The sequence below is a fragment of the Pteropus vampyrus genome, unplaced genomic scaffold (assembly GCF_000151845.1).
Source record: "Pteropus vampyrus isolate Shadow unplaced genomic scaffold, Pvam_2.0 Scaffold208, whole genome shotgun sequence".
Taxonomy (NCBI): domain Eukaryota; kingdom Metazoa; phylum Chordata; class Mammalia; order Chiroptera; family Pteropodidae; genus Pteropus; species Pteropus vampyrus.
The window spans coordinates 3,526,677-3,548,884 of NW_011888989.1; the positions used below are offsets into that span (position 1 = coordinate 3,526,677).

The following is a 22,208-nucleotide window of genomic DNA, read 5'->3' on the forward strand; positions in this document are numbered from 1 at the left end:
CTCCCCATGGCAGCTTCTTGGGACACAGCTTAAGATTCTTCAGGCCTTCGTTTCTCCTTCATTTCTTCATTTCTCTTTCAGTGGAGACATTTTAGTGAAGGAGAAATAGGGGCCTAAAGAAGTGACGTTACTTGGTTAAGGTCGCTTATCTGTTTAGTGCCCAGGACAGGTTAGCATGCTGGCTTAGAGTTCTAGATTCTGATTCAGTGGTCTTTGAAACTACCATTTAATCTGCAGAAAGACAAGCCATTCTGGGGCTGATAAAAGTTTCTTGCCCCCAAAGAAAGATTATTGCAAGAACCTTATTTTTAAATTCGTCCCTTTACTATGAAAAGGAAAAAGTAAAAATATGTCCTCTTTCTCTGAATGGAGACTGGACTAATTTATCACATGCGTCTATGATAGGAGTGGGATAGAAGTTGCATTACGTAGAAAATTTTGGTATACCGTAAGAGTTTAAAAAAAGATGTAATATATTTTCTGTTTTAGCTTTAAAAACTTGTTTTTTGTTTCATTTTTAGTTGCTACAAGGCTAAGGCTTTCAGTATTTTTTATATAGTAACCAGCATCCTGTAGGTATAACAGTAATAGCAGAACCGTTCTCTTTTCCTTAGCTGCAGTGATGCCTGCTACCTGCAGTGTCTTTGCGATCAAGTTAAGGGACATTTGAGGATAAGCTTACCTTTTAAGCTTACCTGGATCTAAGGCTTACCAGAAAAGATGTGATAGTTTCCCATCTCCCCAAAGTCTGGTTTACCTTTGAATATTCTTTGCTGAGGCTGATTTTGCTGTCAGAGGCAGGTGGCCAGGGTTCAAGTTTTGAAGGCATCATTTTTCTCAGTGGTGTTAGATAAGTTATTTAATTTTTCTAAGGCTCAATTTCTTTATCTTAAAACAGAGCTAATAGTACTCACCTCTCAGAGAGTAAATGTGAGGATTAAATGAGATAGATAATACTTACCCTTGGTGTGGCACATAACAGATGCTGAGTAAGTGGCAGCTATTACTTATTTTATGGTGTTTCAGTTGTATTTTAGGTATTTTTATAATATGAAAAAAAGAAAGCTATGGAATTATAAAATTTTCTTAAGCATCTAAACATGCATATGGCTAGCTTAAATCTTTTTTTCCCCTCAGTTATAACTCTTACAAGTTATTTATAGTAGATATGTCTTCTAAACATAGGTCCTCAAAATGAATTAGAGCAATGAACTTACCATCAGATCTAAAAATTCGTTGTTGATAGCAGGTGATCTCTATCTAGGTCTATAATTTGAAACTAGAATAGGGATTGGGAGGAGAGTAAGATATGATAAAAGGAATTGGTGATCCCAATAGTAGTTTTTAAAATTTATTTTTTAATCATGTTTAGGTAGAGTCCAAAAAGGAAAAAAACATTTGATATCCCTTGTTTGATGAAATACATGTATTTGGAGCAAGACTGAAAAAATCAGTTTTTATAAAGGCAATTCTAGTTTCCTATTGGCTCGTAATTAGAAATCAAAGAGATGTTTTCTCATGAAAAAATTTCTTAATAGATTAGGTCCAGAATTTTGGCTAATAAAGGACTAAGGTTGATGTCAGACCTGAACTAGAGTGCTGCTGTTAGGGCAGGAAATGCTTTGCATCACTGCTCGTTTTCAGAGACCTCTCTTTCCCATGCTTGGCTCCTCACATTTTCCACAAGACCAGAGAAATTCCTTTTAAAGTAGAGATACTTTACTCTGTAACCTGAAGTTTTAAACGTTTTGAAAATAAGCATCATTCCTTTTTGATACAGATGCAGTCTTATATTTCACTGTGAAAAAGCACATACAGATTGAATTTTAAGCTCAGTATATGTGACATCGAGCTATATGAAATTGGCTTTTTTTCCTTAAAAGTCAAATTCCATCAATTTCTTGTGGTTCATCTAATACAAATAATAGTTAATATAGCAGTTAACATTTATTAATCGATTATTGTGTATTGGGGATTCTACTAAATGTTCAGTGTGCATTTTTCATCTTTAATTCTCACTACAATGTGGAATTGGGCTTTTTAGAATTTTTAGCTGTCCAGAATCCATTTATCCTACTGGAAAGAGGCCTCAGTTTTTGTCTAGGTATTCTCTTAATCTGTTTTTGGTTCACATCATTTGGGTCCCTTCTCTGTTTTCCCTCACCCTCCAGGGGTGGAGCCTGGCCTCTTTCAGTTACTGCTTCCTGCTTGCGGGCCCACCCAGAACTAATCCCAGGGCTTTTGCTTAAGTATCTGAAAGAGGATTTTGCTTTCTCCTATTGGCTTGACCGTGAGAGGATGTGAAATGGTGTTATCGAAGCCATTTTGTCACCAGGCAGATCCTGAAAATGAACAGTGAACAGAGTGTAGCCAAGAGGTGGAGAGAAATTGTCCTGATGATGATGCTTCATTGTGTCTGAAGCAAAGGCTACACACTGGACTTTTAGTTATTTAAGCCAGGTTGCGTTGGATTTTCTATTACTTAAAACTAAAAGAGCAGCATTATTCATAACGGCCAGGTGGAAACAACCCAAATGTCCATCAGCTGATGAATACATAAACTAAATGTGTATGTCCACACAATGGAATATTATTCAGCAATAAAAAGAATGAAGTTCTGTTACATACTATATCGCAGGTGTACCTTGGGAACATTATGGTAAATGAAAGAAATCAGTCATAAATGACCACATATTATATTATTCCATTTATTTGAACTGTCTGGAATAAGCAAATACATAGGGATGGAAAATAGAGTAGTGGTTGCCTAGGGCTAGGGGGGAAGGGAAATGGGGAGTGATTGTTGGTGGCCATTAATTTCTTCTTGGAGTGATGAAAATATTCTAAAATTGTTATGATGGTTGTACAACTTTGTAAATATACTAAAAGTCACTGACTTATACACTTTAAATGGGTGAATTGTATATCCGTGAATTATATGTAAAGCTTTATTAAAAAATAAAAAAAGAAAGAATTCTAACGGATAACACCATTATTTTCACTTTACAGATGAGGATCTGAGGCACAGAAATGTTAAGCTGCAGCCCATTGTTGAGCTGGTAGGTTACAGAGCTGGGATTCAGAACCAGCTATCTGACTACCAAGTCCAAACTTACAGCTGTGCGTACTGCCTTTCTTCAAAGACAAATAAGACTCATCCTTATGGAACTTTGGAGTTGGGAGTTCCTTAGCAATTACTTAATATAACCCCTTCATTTTAGTGATGAGAAAATTGAACCTCAGATAATGCAGCGACTTACTCAAGATTGCCATATTAATTAGTGGCAGCCAGGGATTTATGACTTACTCAAAGAGACAGGTAAACAACTAACAGTGATAGAAAGTAGAAGGGATTGATAGCAAATAGAAGTATAGGCATTGTGCTATATAAAATAAGGGAAAGATCAGTTATTTCTGATGACTCACCGGAGTAATTTTTGTAGAGGCAGCGACATTCTGAGGGAATAGCCGATAAACAGGCGTGAGTGTTAGGGAGAGAATGAGATGTCCTGAATGTCTCAGCTAACATGTGGAGTATATAGCAGGATGCAGAAGGTGATCAAGTAGAAAAAGCATGACATACCATCAGGGTAATGGTAGGGAATTCTCACTTCCTCTGTAAACATTAGGGGTTGAGGGGACCATTGTAGATTTTTCAGGAGCTGAGTAGCATGATCACCTGCATTAAGAAAGATAACGGGCAGCTCTTTGAAGGATGGGTTGAGGTGGGGGCAGACATTGAAGATTTAGAGACAAATTTTAGTATGCTTCACAGTAGGCCAGGTGTGAGAAGATGGGTGATTGTGTTAGGAATGAAAAAGAGAGGGGATGGATATGTGAGTGTGCACAGGGGGAATCATTAAAACTTGGCAGGTGATTGGAAGCATGCTAGACTATGAGCCCCTGGGGTCAGTTGTATCCCTGGCACCCCGTACAATGCCTGATACCCTTGTGGAAGGCAGAAGGGAGAGGATTTTAGTATGACTTAGAACATCTCATTCTGACTTTGAAGGTTTTGGTCTGTTAATGACCACAGGAGGAGAAGAAGCAGGATTGGTATGGGAAGGAGGGGAAAAGGTAAGGAGTAAGGGGGAGAGGCAAAAAATTCAGATTTTATTGAGTTTGAGATACTCGTGAGACATTCATAAGGGGCTGTTGAGCTGGGGAAATTGGGACCTTTGACTCAGATGAGTAGGAATCTGATACATTTAGGAGTCAGTCATCTGCAAAAAGGCCATCATTGAAGCTATGAGAATTAAGAGATGAGGACCAAGAAGAGAACTTTGAGAATCACCTACATTTTGAGGGGGAGAAGGAGTAGCAGCAGTAGCAGAGACTGGAAGAGAACCATGTTACTAATTCATTCTCTGGAAGCAAAAGAGGGGGGACAATTTTAGATGAGTGTCATTTGCAACGGAGGAGTAAATGGAATAAATGAAGACCAGTAAAAAAGGCTATTGGACAACTTAGGTGGGTAATGAAGTGCTTCCCTATTGAGAATTAGGGATTTTTAAAGCATGGTTGTAAGTCTGGGGGAGGCTGCTAGTGAAGAGCGGATTAAAGGCATAGAATTAGTAACAGTGAACGTTTATTGAACCTTCACTGCCGATTGGGCATCATGCCAAGTTCTGTATACTGTCTTCCTTTTAATCCTCATAGTGACTCCAGGAGGTTAGGTAAATGGAAGGATAATTGTAAAATGGGGAGAATATTTAAAATGAAGTTATTATCTCATATTACAGACTACAAAACTGCACCTGAGAAATCACCCCTTAGCCAGGTCACACACTTTTTTTTTTTTTTTCCCCACAGCAGCTTCTTTTAAGAGGTGACCTGCAGAGCCTACACTCTTTACTGTTAATTGCAATGGCAAGGTGTTGGTCACATGTGAGATGTGTCTCTGAGTTTTCTTCCTGGTTGAATTAGTTATTTATCACTGTAACAGAGTACCTTAAAACACAGTGGCTTAATCACTAGGATGTACGCTTTAAATATCTTTCAATTTTATTTGTCAGTTTACCTCATGATGCAGAAAAAACCGCATAGCGGCTTAATACAACAAACATTTATGTCGCATAGTTTTTGAGGGTTAGGAATTGGGAAGCAGCGTAGCTCTGTGGTTCTGTCTCAGGTTCAGTCATCTGAAGGGTTGGCCGGGCTGGGGGAGCTGCTTGCAAGCTGACTTGCTTAGGTGGCCGTTGGCAGGAGGCCCTCCTTCCTTGCCGTGTGGACCTCTCCTGGAGTGTCCTTGCAACATCCAGAATGATGATCCCAGAGAGCAAGGCGGAAGCCTCCAGAGTGATGATCCCATAGAGCAAGGCAGAAGCCACGGTGCTTATTTAAATGACCTAGTCTGGGAAGTCTTACACCTGCCCTTGAAGTCTCACACTTGTCTCTTGTGTTACATTTTCTTTGATAGAAGTGAGTTACTGAGGGGAGAGTTTAGGCTCTACTTTTGAAGAGAAGCATATTAAATAATTTGTGAATATATTTTTAAAACTACCACACAGGTCAAGTATATTGAAGAAGAAAAGCACTGAGTGAGGGATCAGACTACTTGGATTCCAGACCCAGCTCTGTTGCTTGCTCCCTAAGAGACTCTGAGGATGAGATTTATCCTCCCAAACCTCTGTTTCCCCTGGGAAAATAAGTGTCATAAAACTGCAGTTTACTTCACAGTGTTACAAAGGTGGTAGCAAAAGATGACACCCAGGTGGGCTTTGTAAACTTTAAAGGGGCCTGAGCTTTGATGACAGACGTGGTCTCTTTTCCTAGTCTTGCTACTTAATAGCTGTGTAATCTTGAGCATGTTGTTTAACCTATCTGTGTTTCAGTTTCCTCACTGATAATATGGGATTAATTAAGGTATCTATCTCATGGGGTAACTGTGAGGATTAAGAAAGAATTCATGTGATATATTTAGCAGGATGCTGGTACATATTATGCCAGGCATTACTTAATAAATAGTAACTTTAAGACTTTTTTTTCTGGTTGTGTCCATTCTGTTATTTTTTTCTTTTATTTTGTAATTTGGCTTAGACCAGTATTTGGTCCTAGACTTTCACATAGATATTTATGAAGGATCCCTGATTATATAAGGTATTAAGGTATGGTTGTAGTTTAATGCAACTATTATCCTCATCCCTCATTGCTTAGTATGTTCTTGGCAAGTTCAAATATGTTTCCTTAAACTTTTTATTTTTAAAAACATATCACCGGATTGTACAGAACTAGTTTGGTTAGAAAATATTTCAAACTATTCAGATAGTGACTTAAGTTTGCCAAGTAGTTATAATCTCATTAATATTAATATGTTATGTCATTTGTATGTAACAATTTGAAAATGTTTTTCTAAACTTCTGTTTTCAAGGAAAATTTCCAATCGTGATGTAATTGTAACTTTTATGAATAATTGAGACCTTTGAGATGTCTTTGTTAGTGTAGTTTAGAATTGCAAATCACCACATGTGACTTTTCTTAATGGTGGTTCTTAAACTTGCAAGTGACATACATAAAACATCTTAATTCTTACTGAAACCAGAATTCGTTTTTATTACGGTAAAATATACATGACATAACGTTATTTTAACCATTTTTTAGTGTACATACAATAGAGTAGCATTAAGTATATTCACATTGTTGTACCCGCTGGACACCAGAGTTTTATTAAACATTTTTTCCCTAGTTTCTAATATGAAAATCATTTGACTTTTAATTTTAAAAATGATTGACAAGATTTATTACACTGTTGTTTGCTATAGTAGAAAAATACAAATTGGCAAATGATGCATGTACTACATATATATTTTAACAATATATATGTTAAAATAGAGTATTGTTAAAATATATTTGTAGCACATATCTCTGTGAAGGTTCTCAGATATCTTATTTCATAAAATTACAAGAGTTTCAGTCGTCGTGAAATATTATGGATACCTCTTTGGAGATCATGGTAAATAATTTACATAGAACTGTTTTAAGTTCTCTTTAGAAGATATCAAGTTTGCTTTAGAGCCAGTTTTCTGTCACCTATGAGAAATAATTTATAGATACTTTTTTTATTGTGAAAAATAAATGCAACCTAAAATTTACCACCATCTTAACCATTTTAAGTGTACAATACAGTAGTATTAACTATGTGCACATTTTTGTGTAGCACAACTCTAGAACTTTATCTCTCAAAACTGAAACTCTATACCCATTATTAAACTTAAAACTTCCCCTTTCCCTCTCACCCTACCCCTGGCAACCACCATTAGCTTCTCAGAGATTGACGGCTTAGATACCTTACACAAGTGGAATCATGCATCATTTGCCTTTTTGTGACTGACTTATATCACTTAGCATGATGTTCTCGAGGTTCATCCATTTTGTAGTGTTATGACAGAATTACTCTCAAGTCTGAATAATATTTCTTTGTATTTATACATATTCAATTATTTTTTGTGTGTAATTTTATTTTTATTTTTCAAATTATTAATTTATTTTATACATATTCATTTAAAAGCCAGCCTGTTTCATAGCTAAGTAACAGAAAATTTTACATTAATTTTATAGTTCTGGGGCCAGTGCGCAGTACTTTTTTTCCCCTTGTAAACTTTTCACTTTTCCGTAAGTCCTGGACTTATGGAGAACCAGAAAGCTTGTACCCACAATTGTGTGGTGCCATTTAAATTCTACAGTCAACAAAGTGTATACAAAATCAGCAGCAGAGATTTGAAGCTCCATTAATACCTATAGTTGTGAGATGGAATCTGGCTTTTGTATTATTTTTTTTTTTAGCAGTACTAGATAGTTCACTGACCTTTTACGCAACAATTATTTGAATGCTTTCTATGTGCCAGCACTTGGCACAGGTGACAAAGAGAAACTGTTTTCTACTTGAAGGAGAGTTGTGTGATAATCAGAGTGAAGTTCAGAATTTTTCACTTTCCAGGACAATGAAATACTGCAGTTGAGATTATTAAAGTTGCAGTTGAGGGTGGTTTAATGCTAATAAGGAGGTTGAACTAGTTATTGATGATGAAGTACTCATTTCCTGAATGTTGTACAAATTTTAAAACCCTTATGAAAACATTTAAGATGATTTATTTGGTGGGATGGGTCAACCTAGGAAGTTTTTTCAGCTTTAAATACAGTAAATACTTTTGTAGAAAGACTGTTACATGGATTTCTCAGGAGGCAGTGGTAAACATTTTACACTCCCCTTTTGAAGGAAGGAAGACATTAAGTTTCATTTTTTATGTTTAGTCAGTGAAGACAGGAAAGTATGTTATTTATTTTAAACCAGTGCTGTCCAACAGAACTTTGTGTGATGACGAGAGTGTTCTGTATCTGTGCTGTCTAATATGATAGCCACAGGCTAGTGTGACTGAGGAACTGAAGTTTTAATTTTATTAATTTAATTAATATTAGTTAATTAAAATAGTCACATGTGGCTAGTGGCCGTGATATTGTACAGAGTAGATACAGAACATAGGCACAGGTAGTCACAGACCATGTCTGTTTTAGACACTTGTTTCTTGCCCAACTTTGTATTCCAAACACATTGATTTCTTAATGCATAAATGTTTTTGAGTAAATGAATTTGAGAAAAGTTTTCATCTTTTAAAAGGTATGGTGTTTCGGCTATGTTTTACTTTATTCTCTATCATAATTTCTAATTGTTACGTAATATGTTTTCCTTATAATACAGTATTTTCTTATTTCTTGCAATGTACTTGGTCATATTATTAATTTCTTTTGTCTGGTCTTATGCATTTGTTTAAAATATGAGAATGAATTTAGAATATCTTATTAGCAACTTAAAAGGTACAGTTTAGTTTTTAGTTTTTGAATCTGTGGGAGAGAAATTAGGACTGAGAATTGAGATTCATCATAATGGACTCTTTTAACACTTGACACCAATAAGAGTTGTCATTGTTCTTTGTTCCATTTACACAATTACTTAAAATCCCCCTTTCCTTCCCTTCAGTATTTTAAATCAGAAACTAGATAAGTTTTTCTTTTTTGAAGTGTGAATGTGGGTGAAACTGAATGGGTTTAAGTCAAAAGAATGCTTAATTATTCATTACCCACAGACAATCACACAATTGGAGCTTAGCAGAAAGTCTTGCAAATAAAGTTAATTGTGGTGCGTGGAAATAGGGCATAATGGAAGGGTTGTACTGAACCTTTGAGTTAGGACATAGAGCAGAGGTCTGTAAACTGGCTGGCTGGCCGGCCGGCCAAACACAGCAAACCAGTACCTGTGTTTGTGTGGCCTGTGAGGTAAAATAGCTTTTACATTTTTAAATAAAAGAGAAAAATCAAAAGATGACTATTTTGTGACTTCTGAAAATTATGTGAAATTCAAATTTCTGTGTCCAGAAATAAAATCTTATTGAAACAATCATGTTCATTTTGTTTACATATTGTCTAAGTGCTTTTGTGCTACAGACCATACTACTAGCAAAGCCTAAAATGTTTACTGTGTGGCTCTTTGAGGAGAAAATTTGCCAGCCTCTGGCAAGAATGTTACCGAAAAATAGAAGGATATGACATTGTAAACTAAGAAGTATAGGTATTTGAAAAATAGGAGACTCAACCAGTGCTTGCTAATCTTATTAAGTGAGAAATTGAAACAAAGTATTAAAAAGGAAATGAATGCACTCACTATAGTGAGTCAACAAATATGTGTATGAAATAAAAAATGAATGAGAGTTCTTTTCTTAGCCTAAGTTCTGGTAGAGAACTGGACAACCGAACACACAAATTTTTACAGGTTTTTATGGCCTTTACTTTCTCCCATATTTAAGACTCAGGTACTACTAAAATATTGTGTTCATCCTAATTATCACGAATTTTATGCACATTCGCAGTAGCTTCTTTGAGACATAGGTGGCATCCAAGACCTCCTCAAAGGCTTCTACCCACCTTTAACCATCTCTCTTACTGCCAGTCCTTTATCAGTTATACGATTTACAAATATTTTTCCCATTCTGTGCTTGTTGTTTTTTCTTTTTCTTGACAGTCTTTTGAAGAGCAGAAGTTCTTAAGTTTGATGAAGTCCATTCTTCCAAAATTTTCTTTTATGTGCATGCTTTTGGGTATCTATTCTAAGGTATCTTTGCCCAACCTAGTCTCATAAAGATAGCCTTATGTTTTCTTCTAGATGTTTTATAGTTTTAGCTTTTACTTTTCTCATTTTGAGCTAATTTTTATGCGTGAATGAAACACATAAAATAATTGTGGATCAGAGTTTTGTTTTTTTTTTAAACAAATGGGTATCCATTTTTTCCAGCATTTTATTTTGTAGGAAATACTGTGCTTTTCTCAACTGAATTGGTTTTGCACCTTCGTTGGAAATTAATTGACCATATATATGCCATCTATTTATGGACTCTATTGATCTGTTTGTCTGTCTTGATGCTACACTGTCTTGATGCCACACTGTCTTGATTACTGTAGTTTTAATAATTCTTGAAGGTAGGTAGTATAAGCCCTCCAAATTTGTCATTATTCAAAGTTTTTTTTTTTTTTTGGTTATTCTAAGTCCTTTGCATTTCTCTGTGAATTTTAGGATCAGCTCATCAGTTTCTACCAAAGAGTGCTTATTTTTATTGTAATTGTATTAAAGCTATAGATAAATTTGGAGAGAATTAACATCTTAACAATATTGAGTCTTTGGTCCATGAGCATGATATATCCCTACATTCATTTATGTGGTCTTTAATTTTTTTAGCAGCGTTTTGTAGTTTTCAATATACAGGTCCTGCACATCTTTTGTCAGATTTATCCCTGTATTTAATATTTTTTATGCTTTTATTGTATATAATTTTAAATTGCAATTTTTTACTTTGTTTTAATTACAACTTACGTAAATCATGCTTACGATAGTGGATTCTGGAGTTAGACGCAGGTTTAAATTGCATCTTTCCCAGTTTGTGTGAAACAGATCGGTCAAAAATCACCTAATCTTTGCACTTGTTTTTTCCTCAGTAAAATGGAGTATTTTTCTACCATGGCACTATAAATGCCAGTCTCAGTTGCTCAGGCTGACAGTTAAAATGTGTACAGACATTGACAGATGTATCTGGGCCTTGGGTGTCGGGAAGGGATATAAGTCACCCCTGGTTGAGAACCATTGTTGTTCCTACTTCATGAGATTGCTGCGAGGGCTAATTTGATATGTATGGAAAAAACTGAGAGTTGTCCATGGCAAGCAAAAATAGAATGATACTGTATATTTAAAGGCACCTTAAGTTCCTTTGTTTACTCGAAATAAGCATAAGCTCAGAAAGGATAGCCTTTGGAAAGAGATCATTTAATTATGTCTTAGAGTCCAGGGAACGTTTGATAAAGTAATAATCCAATGTGGGTGCTTTATACTAGTTTGAGAAGGTATATCTAATTACATCTCTGCATGACAATCTGTAAGAAATGAGGAAACGGAGGATTATTAAGAAGTTGGACTGCTGTCTACTTTCTCTTGTGTCACATCTTCCTGGTGTGGCTATATTATTTTATTTCAAAGGTGGATTTCCAGAATATCAGTTACAAAAGTCAAGTATGTTTCAAAAAACATAGTAACTTCACCTTGCCTAGTGGGCATGTGTTATTTCTTGGCTGTTCGTTCATGTCATCGTCTTTTGAAAAGAACACCCTAATTTCATTTTTCTGAGTCATAGAGTATTGATTGAGAATGCTAGTGGAAATGCTGGTAGGGGGATGGAGAGTATCTTGTCCTCTCTTAGCGAAGAGGCTGGCACCTGACAATCTAAACCTGGAGTTTCCTTCCTGGAATTTGACTTCTGTATGTGCCCAGTGACAGGAGAGCCACCCTCCAGGAAGAGTCCAGATGAGGCAATTGAGATGATCTGAGGCTGCTGACATCCTAACCGTTTGTCCCTGGATCTTTAGCTTTCCATTTGACTTCGTGAGCTTCCTCTCTGTTAACTTTCTAACTTTCCTCCTCTTTTTTTCTTGAATGAAATTGGCTATAAAAAATTGATGTTTAAACTTTCCCTCAAATAGCTTAGGTAAAATATGTCAAGGGCCCAGAATTGTTTTGAAAACTGATATGTATGTACTTTGCATACATATTGTTTGCTTTTAACATAATTCATCATTTCTCTTTCTTTCTAGTGGAAGGCTGTTTTGTGAGTATAAATCTGATCTAAAAAGATCTCATTTGAGAATGGCTATCAGTTTTGAGGAAGTTTTTGTATGTCTGTATTTGATGCTATATGCTTCTCTGAGACACAGTGAAGTAATTTTAACACTAATAAGCTAGAGAGTAGGAGATGTTTTACATTCGACAAATCCTCACATTTCCCATTTAAAAAAGCTGTTATTCTCTGTTAGGCTAAAATAGTTTTCATATGTTTAGTTGTAGGGATGAGCATTTCTTTAGTCTGAATACCATGCAGATGTGGTAGAAGGCCTGTAGTTTACCCTGTAGAGGTTGACAGTTGTCAAACCGAGTTATTTTTTTCTCTCTCTTGTCTTGGCTGCAAGTAGCCTTTCTTATTTAGAAGGAGATTCATTAGGACCTGGCTAGTCTTGTCATGATGTGTTTTAGGCCAAGAGTTAGTTGAGGAGTTGCAGTCTTGGAAAGTGGATGAATTTAGGTAGAAGTTGGTAGGCCCAATCTGGGATTCAACCTGTTAATTAATGTAGGAAGATGGCCAGTGCCAGCTTTTGAGGCATCCCCTTCAGTGGCACTGCAACATTTCTTAGGAAATTAAAGCAGACGCTATTTGTCAGGCTTCATTTACTACTTTATTTAGATTACAATTACAGTGCTTAAAGGATCATGTTGAAAAAGATAGACTTAAAGCTTCCTTTTTAGGAAGATGCTCCATCATTGTTAGGAAACTGGTATTTAAAGTGTTAGGATTTAGTCCATTTAGATTATATAGTACAGTTTTCACTTTGTTCTTTTAGATATAACTGCCTTTACACATTTTTTTTCTGTTCACAATGTAAATGTTTATTTCATATATATGTATATACATGCGCATATATATATATATATATATATATATATATATATATATATATTTAGGCAAGGTAACCCTTGGTTGACCTCACAGATTGCAAGGACCTTGTCAGTTTACAGTCCCTTATTTTATTTATTTATTTTTTTACACCTACAACACCTGGTATTCCTAAGTGGTCTCCCATCCAAGTACTAACCAGGCCCGACCCTGAGATCAGATGGGATCGGGCGTGTTCAGGGTGGCATGGCTGTAGACTATTTACTATTTTATAACATCCTCAGAAATTCTTGACTAACATCAGATTTTAGTTTTTAAAAAATTTGCTTTGATTTGTTATGATCGGGAAATTAGGAATGAGAATATGACATGGTTTCTGAAAATATCATCTGTTGTATCTTTTTAAAAGGGGGCTGTTGTGCTTTGCTTATTTGTCAGTTAGAACTATCTGGAAATCCAAAGATCATCAACGGGTGATCTCTGGACTGTTAAAAATTGATGATAAAAAATGTATATCCCTTAATCATAAGAAAGCCACTTGGGTTTTTTAATCGGCACCTTCATCGTTGTGTTCGCTATAGTTTGTAGTAGATTAGTACCCGCATATTAGATTGTGTGGTGTTTTAGAATGGGCTGGGATTGCTGGGGGACACATGTACCATTTACAGTGAAAGATAATAAAACCTCTCTATGTATGTTGTAGCCTATATTTGAAATGTTCTTACTTCTTCAACTTGTGCAACAGCAATTCTCAAATATTTTGGACTTAGGACCCCTTTACACACTTAAAAATTATGGAGAATTCCCAAAGAGATTTCATTTATATGGATTATAGCTATCAATATTTACTCTAATAGAAGTTAAATTTAATTTAAAGATTATTCATGGTAAGTTTATTGTTATTTAAATGTAGTCACATTTTTTAAAAATGAAAAATAACTTTCCAAAACAAACATTTACTGAGGAGTGGTGTTGTTTTACATTTTTGCCACCCTCTTGAATGTCAGTTTAATGACAGCTGGATTCTCATATTGTCTTCTTTATTCAGTCTATTGTAATACTGAATTTTAGTGTATGAAGAAAATGTGGTCTTGGACAGATATGTAGTGAGAAAAGAATATTTCGATAGCCTTTTCAGATAATCTTAGATATTCTTTATTGCTATACTGAAACTTGGCAAATGTTAGAAGAAAGGTTGTATTGTAGAATCTGAACCCATATTGTTGAACTTTTTACTCTGTTACAGTAAAACCTGTTGATTTTCTTATTCTTTAAATAACTTTTCTCCCAGTACATGATTTTGTAACATTACACATTGGTCATTTGGAAAATATTGGCTTACTGAGTTAGGCATGTTGACATATGCCATTATACAGTATCCAGAAATAATACTCATTAATATATCTCTGAAAAGTTTTAAACTGTTGAGATCTGCCATGCTTATGGTGACAGATAAAAGTTTTACAAAATTCTAGTGTTCTCTTGAATTTTATCATTGGCAAACAAATACTTTCATCTGTTTTTTTTTAAATGGTAGTCTTGTTTCATTAATTTTTTAGAAAATGTCTTCCATATACCAGAGTCCGAATAAAGCATAGCTTGTATATCTGTTGTTCTTCCAAGTAAGAATGATATGGCTAGTTCAGCTCACAGTTCTAACAATTACCCAAGTGCTTTTTCCTGAGATAGTCATCATGTTTCTGTGTGTAGCTGTAGTTCTTTATGCACATTTCACATTTTGTCACACAATTTAAAAAAGATATCTGTTTAAGGGTGGAGATTAATGAAAATAATTTTTACTTCTTCATTAACGACATTCTTAAGTGGGAAGGGCTTTTTTTAAATTTATTTTTAAAATTCTTTTAGTGGTGAAGAATACCAAAGAATAAAACTATTAGTATAGGTAGACATCATTGCCTTGATTCATGCTGAGGCACCAGCACTTTACCCACCAGTATTATTGCACTATGAGTGAAAAAAAGCAGACACTATTTTAGTAGTATTCTTGGGAGTTCTTGGACCCTGATTTGAGAACTGCTATTGACCAATATCACTCAGCATCCAAGACTCAGCTTTTACCACCTGAAATTTTCTGGAAATCTTAGGTTGGTATTGTTTCTTCTTCAGCATTTTACAGTATTTAACAAAATACTGTGATTGTGCGAGCTCTTTGAAAATGGCAATTGACTGTTAATCATTGTTTTTCTACTACCCCTGGTGTATGGTACCTGGATCACAGTAGGTGACCGACCAACAGGTGTTTGTGAAATGGATGAGGTGACTGAAATAAACAAGAAGAACCCCCAAACTAGTCTGGAATCCTTTAACTAAAAGAGAAAATGGCCGTATAGACTTCTATTCAAAATTTTTGAGGGTATGTTTTCTTGGGCATAGAACATTAAATACTATTCACAGTGATGACCCAGGGTTATACATAGAAGATAAAATTATACTTAGTCTGCTGGAGACTTCCATGAGTAATTAATGCAAGAGTGGACTAAAGAAGCAAGTGTGAATATATTTTGAAAATTCTTTGTAAAACAGGACTAGAAAGACCCTTAAAATCATTAAGAAAAAATTCGGTCTTAAAATGATAACCATGATCATGGTAAATGTTATAAATATTATCATTCCTATTAAAATCAGGAACGAAATTGGATTGACTACTCTTCCTCATTGTTGCTTAGTATTATTGTAGGAACGTTAGTGCAATCAGATGAGAAAACCAAACAAAACACACAAAAATCAGAAGTAAAGCTTATTATTTTCAGATAATTTTGTCTATTTGAAAAATCCAAGACTATTTTGAAAATTATGATCAAGTAGATTTAAAGAAAGTGAACTGTTCCAAAAAAACTTAATAATTAAAAAATTTTTCGGCAATAACCTATTAGATATATAATTTAAAAAATCCTATTTACAATGGGATCCATTTAAGCGAATAAATAATTTGGAGAAGTTACTTAATTAGAACATGAGTATTTAAAATCAATGCCTGAGACTCTTAGGTGAAACAGATTATTTTAAAAATCTTGCAACAGTTTTTACCAGATTTATTCAATGATAAAGTTTCAAGTCATCTTTTACCTTTGTCTCCTAGTAATTTCAGATTAGTACTTTATCTTTTAAAGAAACTTTATTTTTTGGTTTTGTTTATAGGAATTACATTTAAAGTTTTTCATTTTAATTATGAGAAATTTCAAACTTAGAAGTATGAGCTAATAGCAAATTAAACCTCAAGTACCTGTCACTTAATTTAATTATTAAATGTGTACATTTCTTGTATCTATTTCCGCTTCTCTTTTGTGAATATATTTAAAAGCAGATGTCTGATATATTCTTTCACTCCTACATTTCCACATGCACTAATATATTAGGTCAGGCTGCCATAACTGGGTGGCTTAAACGACAGAAATTTATTTTCTCATGGTTTTGGAAGCTTGAAGTCCAAGATTAGGGTTCCAGCATGGTCATCCTCTGGTGAGGGCCCTCCTCCTGGCTTGCAGATGGCCCTGACATGCTGAGTCTTACCTTGGAAAGTTAGACATTTAAGGTCTCTGTTTTGAGTTCTTATGAGGGCACTAATCCCATCATAAGTGTCCTACCCTCATGACTTTCTCTACACTTTATTATCAAAGGCCCGGTCTCCAAATACCATCACAGTGGGGATTAGGGCTTCACCATATGGATTTTGGGGGGACACATAATTCAGTCCATAGCAGTCACTAAAAGATTTGGACATTTTCTTATGTAATCACAATGCATTCTATCTAACAAAATTAACAGAATTCTTTGTCGTCTTCTAAAACCCAGTCTATATCCATATTTCCACAATTACATTTTAATGCTAATTTGTTAGAATTGGGATCTACAAATAAGTCCATGTGTTAAATTTGTTACTCTTTAAATTCGTGTGACCAAGAGTGATTTTAAAAATAAATGCAGTGGGACAACTAACTCTTTAACAAATTGTGTAAAAAAAAAAAAAAAAGAGGAAAGAGAGGAGGAGGGACTGCTATAGAATAAAAGATATTAAAACGCAAAATAAATAAATGTAACGTATGGACTTTTTTTGGGATCCTGTAAAAAGATGGCAATATCTTAAGTTCTATAACCCTAATGTTCTGGAAAACTGGCACATATAATAAACATTTGAGTTGTAAAGAAAAAAAAGAAGATTTTGAAAGTTTTTTTAATGAAATAAAGATTTTATGTCTCATGAATTATAATGCTATCTTAGTTTTAAAACAGTCTCAATCCACTAATGACAATTTTATGTGAGGATATTGTTAAAAGTCAAGATACCATTAACTCAAGATGTAGCTTAAAAAACTTCCCAGAGCTGAATTTTTCAGAGCCGTTTAGTAAAGTTTTATAAAGAACATTACTAAGATATTTTTTGACTCAGTTTAATATTAACTGTAGTAAATGCTAGATATGAAATGATAATATTCAAATATGAATTTAACCAGTAGGTGGCAACAAATCAATATCTGAATTTATTTTTAAAGAATATTTCAGGAAAAATAGTATAAGTCATAAACAAGGTACATTTGTGTTTTCCAAGAATAGACATTTTGTGCTTATATCTTTAATCTGTGCTTTTAACCTGAAAAATCGGTACAAATTTTATTTTTATATGATACTCATAGTTCATTGTGAAGCCATGATTGATTATTGATAGTTGGATGATTAATTTGTAGTTGTTTTTAAAAACTGAGTGATAATGCAGTTATTTGGTTTATTACCTTGTGGTTAAAAATAATCATGATTTGGTGAATTATTTTTTGCCTTGCTTTTTTATGTTTAATAATCATCTGGTTAATAAATAGGATTATTTAACTTAATAAAAATAAGTTTATACTTAAAAAAACCCAGAAACTTTGTAGCACTGTCTGATAGAAAAAATTGGGAAAAATCAGTGTTTATTAGTGGAGTTATATTCCTGTGTTGTAAGGTTATAAATGCATTAGATCCATTGGTATTTATATCAACTATACAGCATTGTATCATAGAAGTTTGATAAATGATACAAAAGTATAATACTGATTTGTAAAAGTCTTCTAATACCATATGTTTTTTCTTCTTAAATTAGTTTCGGGTGTACAGTCCATTGGTTAGACATTTATATGGTTTATGAAGTGATCTCCCCACTACCCTATCGCACATCTGGCTCCACACATAGCCATTACAATACTATTAACTATGTTCCCTGTGCTGTGCTCTACATCACCGTGACTGTTTTTTAATTACTAATTTGTCCTTCTTCAACACTTTACCTTTTTCTCTCAGCTCCCCAACCTCTGGCAGTCACCAGATTGTCCTCTATATCTGTGAATCTGTTTTCGTTTAGTTTGTTCCTTTTGTTCCTTAGTTTCCACACATAAGTGAAATCAAATGGTATTTTTCTTTATGTGTCTGACTTATTTCACTCAGCATAATAACTTCTAGGTCCATCCATGTAAATTGTTGGATTTCATTTTTTTTTTTTTTTATGGCTGAGTAATATTTCACTGTATATAACTTCTTTATCCAGTCGTCTGTTAGGCATTTAGGTTGTTTCCATATCTTGGCTATTGTGATTAGGGCTGCCTTGAATATAGAGGTGCATAGCTCATAGAATTAGTGTTTTGGTTTTCTTTGGGGAAATACCTAGAAGTGAAATTGTCGGATCAAAAGGTAGTTCCATTTTTAATTTCTTGAGGACCTTCCAGACTGTTTTCCATAGTGGTTCTACTAATTTGCACTCCCACCAAACAGTGTATGAGAGTTCCCTTTTCTCCACATTTTCACCAACACTTGTTTATTGATTTGTTGATGATAGACAGTTGTGAGGTAATAATCTCATTGTGGTTTTCATTTGCATTTCTGATGATTAGTGATTTTGAGCATCTTTTCATATGTCTATTGGCCATCTGTATGTCCTCTTTGGAGCAGATCTTCTGCCTGTTTTTAAATTGGATTGTTTTGTTTTGTTTTGTTTTGTTTTTGAGTTGTATGAGTTCTTTATAAATTTTGGATTTTAACCTCTATCTGACGTATTACAGGTGAATATCTTCTCCCATTCCTTAGGCTGTCTTTTCGTTTTGTTGATGGTTTCCTTTACTGTTCAAAACCTTTTTAGTTTGATGTAGTCCCATTTGTTTATTTTTTCTTTTGTTTCTCTTCCCCGAGGAGATACATCAGAAAAGAAATTACTAATAGTCATATCGGAGAGTTTACTGCCTATGTTTCCTTCTAGAAATTTTATGGTTTTGGATCTTAACATTTAAGTCTTTAATTCGTTTTGAGTTTATTGTATGGTGTAAGAAGGTGGTCCAGTTTCATTTTTTTGCACGTTTCTGTCTAGTTTTCCCAACACCATTTATTGAAGAGACTGTCTTTATCCCATGGTATTCTTGCCTCCTTTGTCTTATAGTAAATGAACGTCTAGACGTGGGCTCTCTATTCTCTGTTCCATTGATCTCTGTATCTGTTTTTATGCCAGTACCATGCTGTTTTGATCACTATATCCTTGTAGTATAGTTTGATACCAGGAAGTATGATGCCTCCACCTTGGTTCTTCTTTCTTAAGATTGCTGTGGCTATTTGGGATCTTTTATGGTTCCGTATATATTTTTGGATTATTTGTTCTACTTCTCTAAAAAGTACCATTGATATTTTGATAAGGATTGCATTGAGTCTATAGATTGCTTTGGGTGTTATGACTATTTTAACAATGTTTATTCTTTCTACCCATGAGCATGTTATATGCTTCCATTTATTTGTATCTTCAGTTTCTTTTTTAAGTGACATAATTTTCCAAGAATAGGTCTTTTACCTCCTTGGTTAATTTGATTCCTAGGTATTTTATTGTTTTTGCTGCAATTGTAAATGGAATTGTTGTCTTAATTTTGCTGAAAGTTTATCATTGGTGTATAGAAATGTTCATCATTGATGTATAGAAATGCAGCTGATTTCTGAATATTATTACTTTTGTATCCTGCTACTCTATTGAATTCATTGATCAGTTCTGACAGTCTTTTGGTGGAATCTTTAGGGTTCTCTCTCTATATACATATACATATTATGTCATCCGCAAATAATGACAGTTTTACTTTTTCCTTTCCAATTTGGATGCTTGTTATTTCTCTTTCTTGTCTGATTGCTGTAGCTAGGACTTTCAGTACAATGTTGAATAGAAGTGGTGAAAGTTGGCATTTTTGTCTTGTTCCCGATCTTAAGGAAAAAACGCTTAGCTTTTCTCCATTGAGTATGATATTAGCTGTAGCTTTATCATATATGGCCTTTATTATGTTGAGGTATGTTTCCTCTATTCCTAATTTTCTGAAAGGTTTTATTATAAATGGATGCTGGATTTTGTTGAACACTTTTTCTGCACTTTTTGATATGATATGATTTTTAAAATTAAATTAAAAATTTTTTTGGTGCCGAAACCCAGGAGATCATATGATTTTTATCTTTCAGTTTGTTGGTGTGGTGTATCACAGTAATTGGTTTGCAGATATTGTACCAACCTTGCATCCCAGGAATAAATCTAACAATCATAGTGTATGAGCTTTTAATGTATTTCTGAATTTGGTTTGCCAATATTTTGTTGAAGATTTTTGCATCGATGTTCATAAGGGTTATCAGCCTGCAGTTTTCTTTTTTGTAATGTCTTTGTCTGGTTTTGGAATCAGGGTAATGGTGTAAAAAGAATTAGGGAGCCTTTCCTCCTCTTGAATTTTTTGGAATTGTTTGAGAATAGTGGGTGTTAATTCTTTGAATGTTTGGTAAAATTCCCCTATTAAGCCATCCAGTCAGGATTTTTTTTTTTTTTTTTGGAGTTTCTTGATTACTGATTTGATTTTGTTGGTGGTAATCGATTAGTTTAGATTTTCTGTTTCTTCTTGACTCGATCTTGCGAGATTGTATGTTTCTAGGAATATTCATTTCTCCCAGATCGTCCAATTTTTTGACATATAGTTCTTCATAGAATTTTCTTATATCCTTTGTATTTCTGTGGAGTCCGTAGTTACTTCTCTTTCATTTCTGATTTTAATTATTTGATGAGCCTGATTAAGGGTTTATCAGTTTTGTTTATCCTTTCAAAGAGCCAGCTCTTGGTTTTATTGATCTTTTGTATTTTTCTAGACTCTATTTCATTTATTTCTGCTCTGATCTTTATTATTTTCTTCCTTCTACTTACTTTGGGCTTTGTTTGCTGTTCATTTTCTAGTTCTTTTAATTATAGGGTCAGATTGTTTATTTGAGATTTTTCTTGTTTCTTGAGGTAGGTCTGTATTGCTGTAAATTTCCCTCTTAGGACAGCTTTCACTATGTCTCATTGATTTTGAGTCTTTGTGTTTTCATTTTCGTCTCTATGTATCTTTTGATTTCTTCTTTGATCTCACTGTTAACCCATTCATTGTTTAGTAGCATGCTATTTAGCCTCCATGTGTTCGCATATTTTTTGTTTTTTTTTCTTGTAATCGATTTCTAGTTTCATACCATTATGGTCAGAGAAAACACTTATTATGATTTCAGTCTTCTTAAATTTATTATATTTGTTTTATGGCCAGTACCATATATTGTTAGTGGGTGTGCCTTCTCTTTTCATCTTACCCTCTCCTTCCTTCCACTTCCCCCTTCGCTCCTCCCACCTCCCAGTGTTTAATTTTCCCTAAGTTCCTTGGTTCAGAACCTTATCTAAGTCTGCTTCAGTCCTTGAGGGTGTCACTTAAAATGCCTACTTTTTTTTCCCTCTCTGTCTCACTATTAAAAGTGCTTTATCTAGTTAGTCCACATAAATGCATAAGATTTTATTTTCTTTAGCTTTTCTGATCTATTTGTATTTTAAAAAGAGGTTCCTTGTAAAGTGAGTGAATAAATTAGATGAATGACAGGGGCATCCCATCCTGTAGATCATTGGTATAGACTCACATCTGAGCCTGGGACCCTAAGTTGTTCCTGCTTTTTGTTGTTGTTAATACCCATTACTACTGGGCTGCAGATTGGTTTAAAGCCCTCCGCCCCCTAATCTCCTGTCCTTTTGTGTGATGTTGGGGTTTATTACTGGAATGCACCAAGGGATGGAGTCATTTGTATGACTCCTTTGGAAGTCTGATAATCTGTATTGTTCATATCTTCTATAAGAAACTCTTAAGTTTAAGATTGGTTTCGATTAGCTCATCCAAATTTCGCATCTCCTATCCTGTCATCCATTCAGTAAGTATTGGGCACCTA

The 22,208-nt window shown here is 34.4% G+C and overlaps 1 protein-coding gene across 2 annotated transcripts in view; it reads left to right on the forward strand.

Moving 5' to 3' along the window:
* The first annotated feature begins 3,009 nt into the window (after positions 1 to 3,009).
* SRPK2 (SRSF protein kinase 2) overlaps positions 3,010 to 22,208 on the forward strand; it is a 192,335-nt gene continuing 173,136 nt past the window's right edge. The window contains exon 1 of one of the 2 annotated variants that reach the window (XM_023537994.1): positions 3,010 to 3,059. In XM_023537994.1, coding sequence (XP_023393762.1) covers positions 3,031 to 3,059 — 29 coding nt within the window. In that variant the 5' untranslated portion in view covers positions 3,010 to 3,030. The remainder of the gene's footprint in view (positions 3,060 to 22,208) is intronic. The other variant, XM_023537993.1, reaches the window with a different exon arrangement.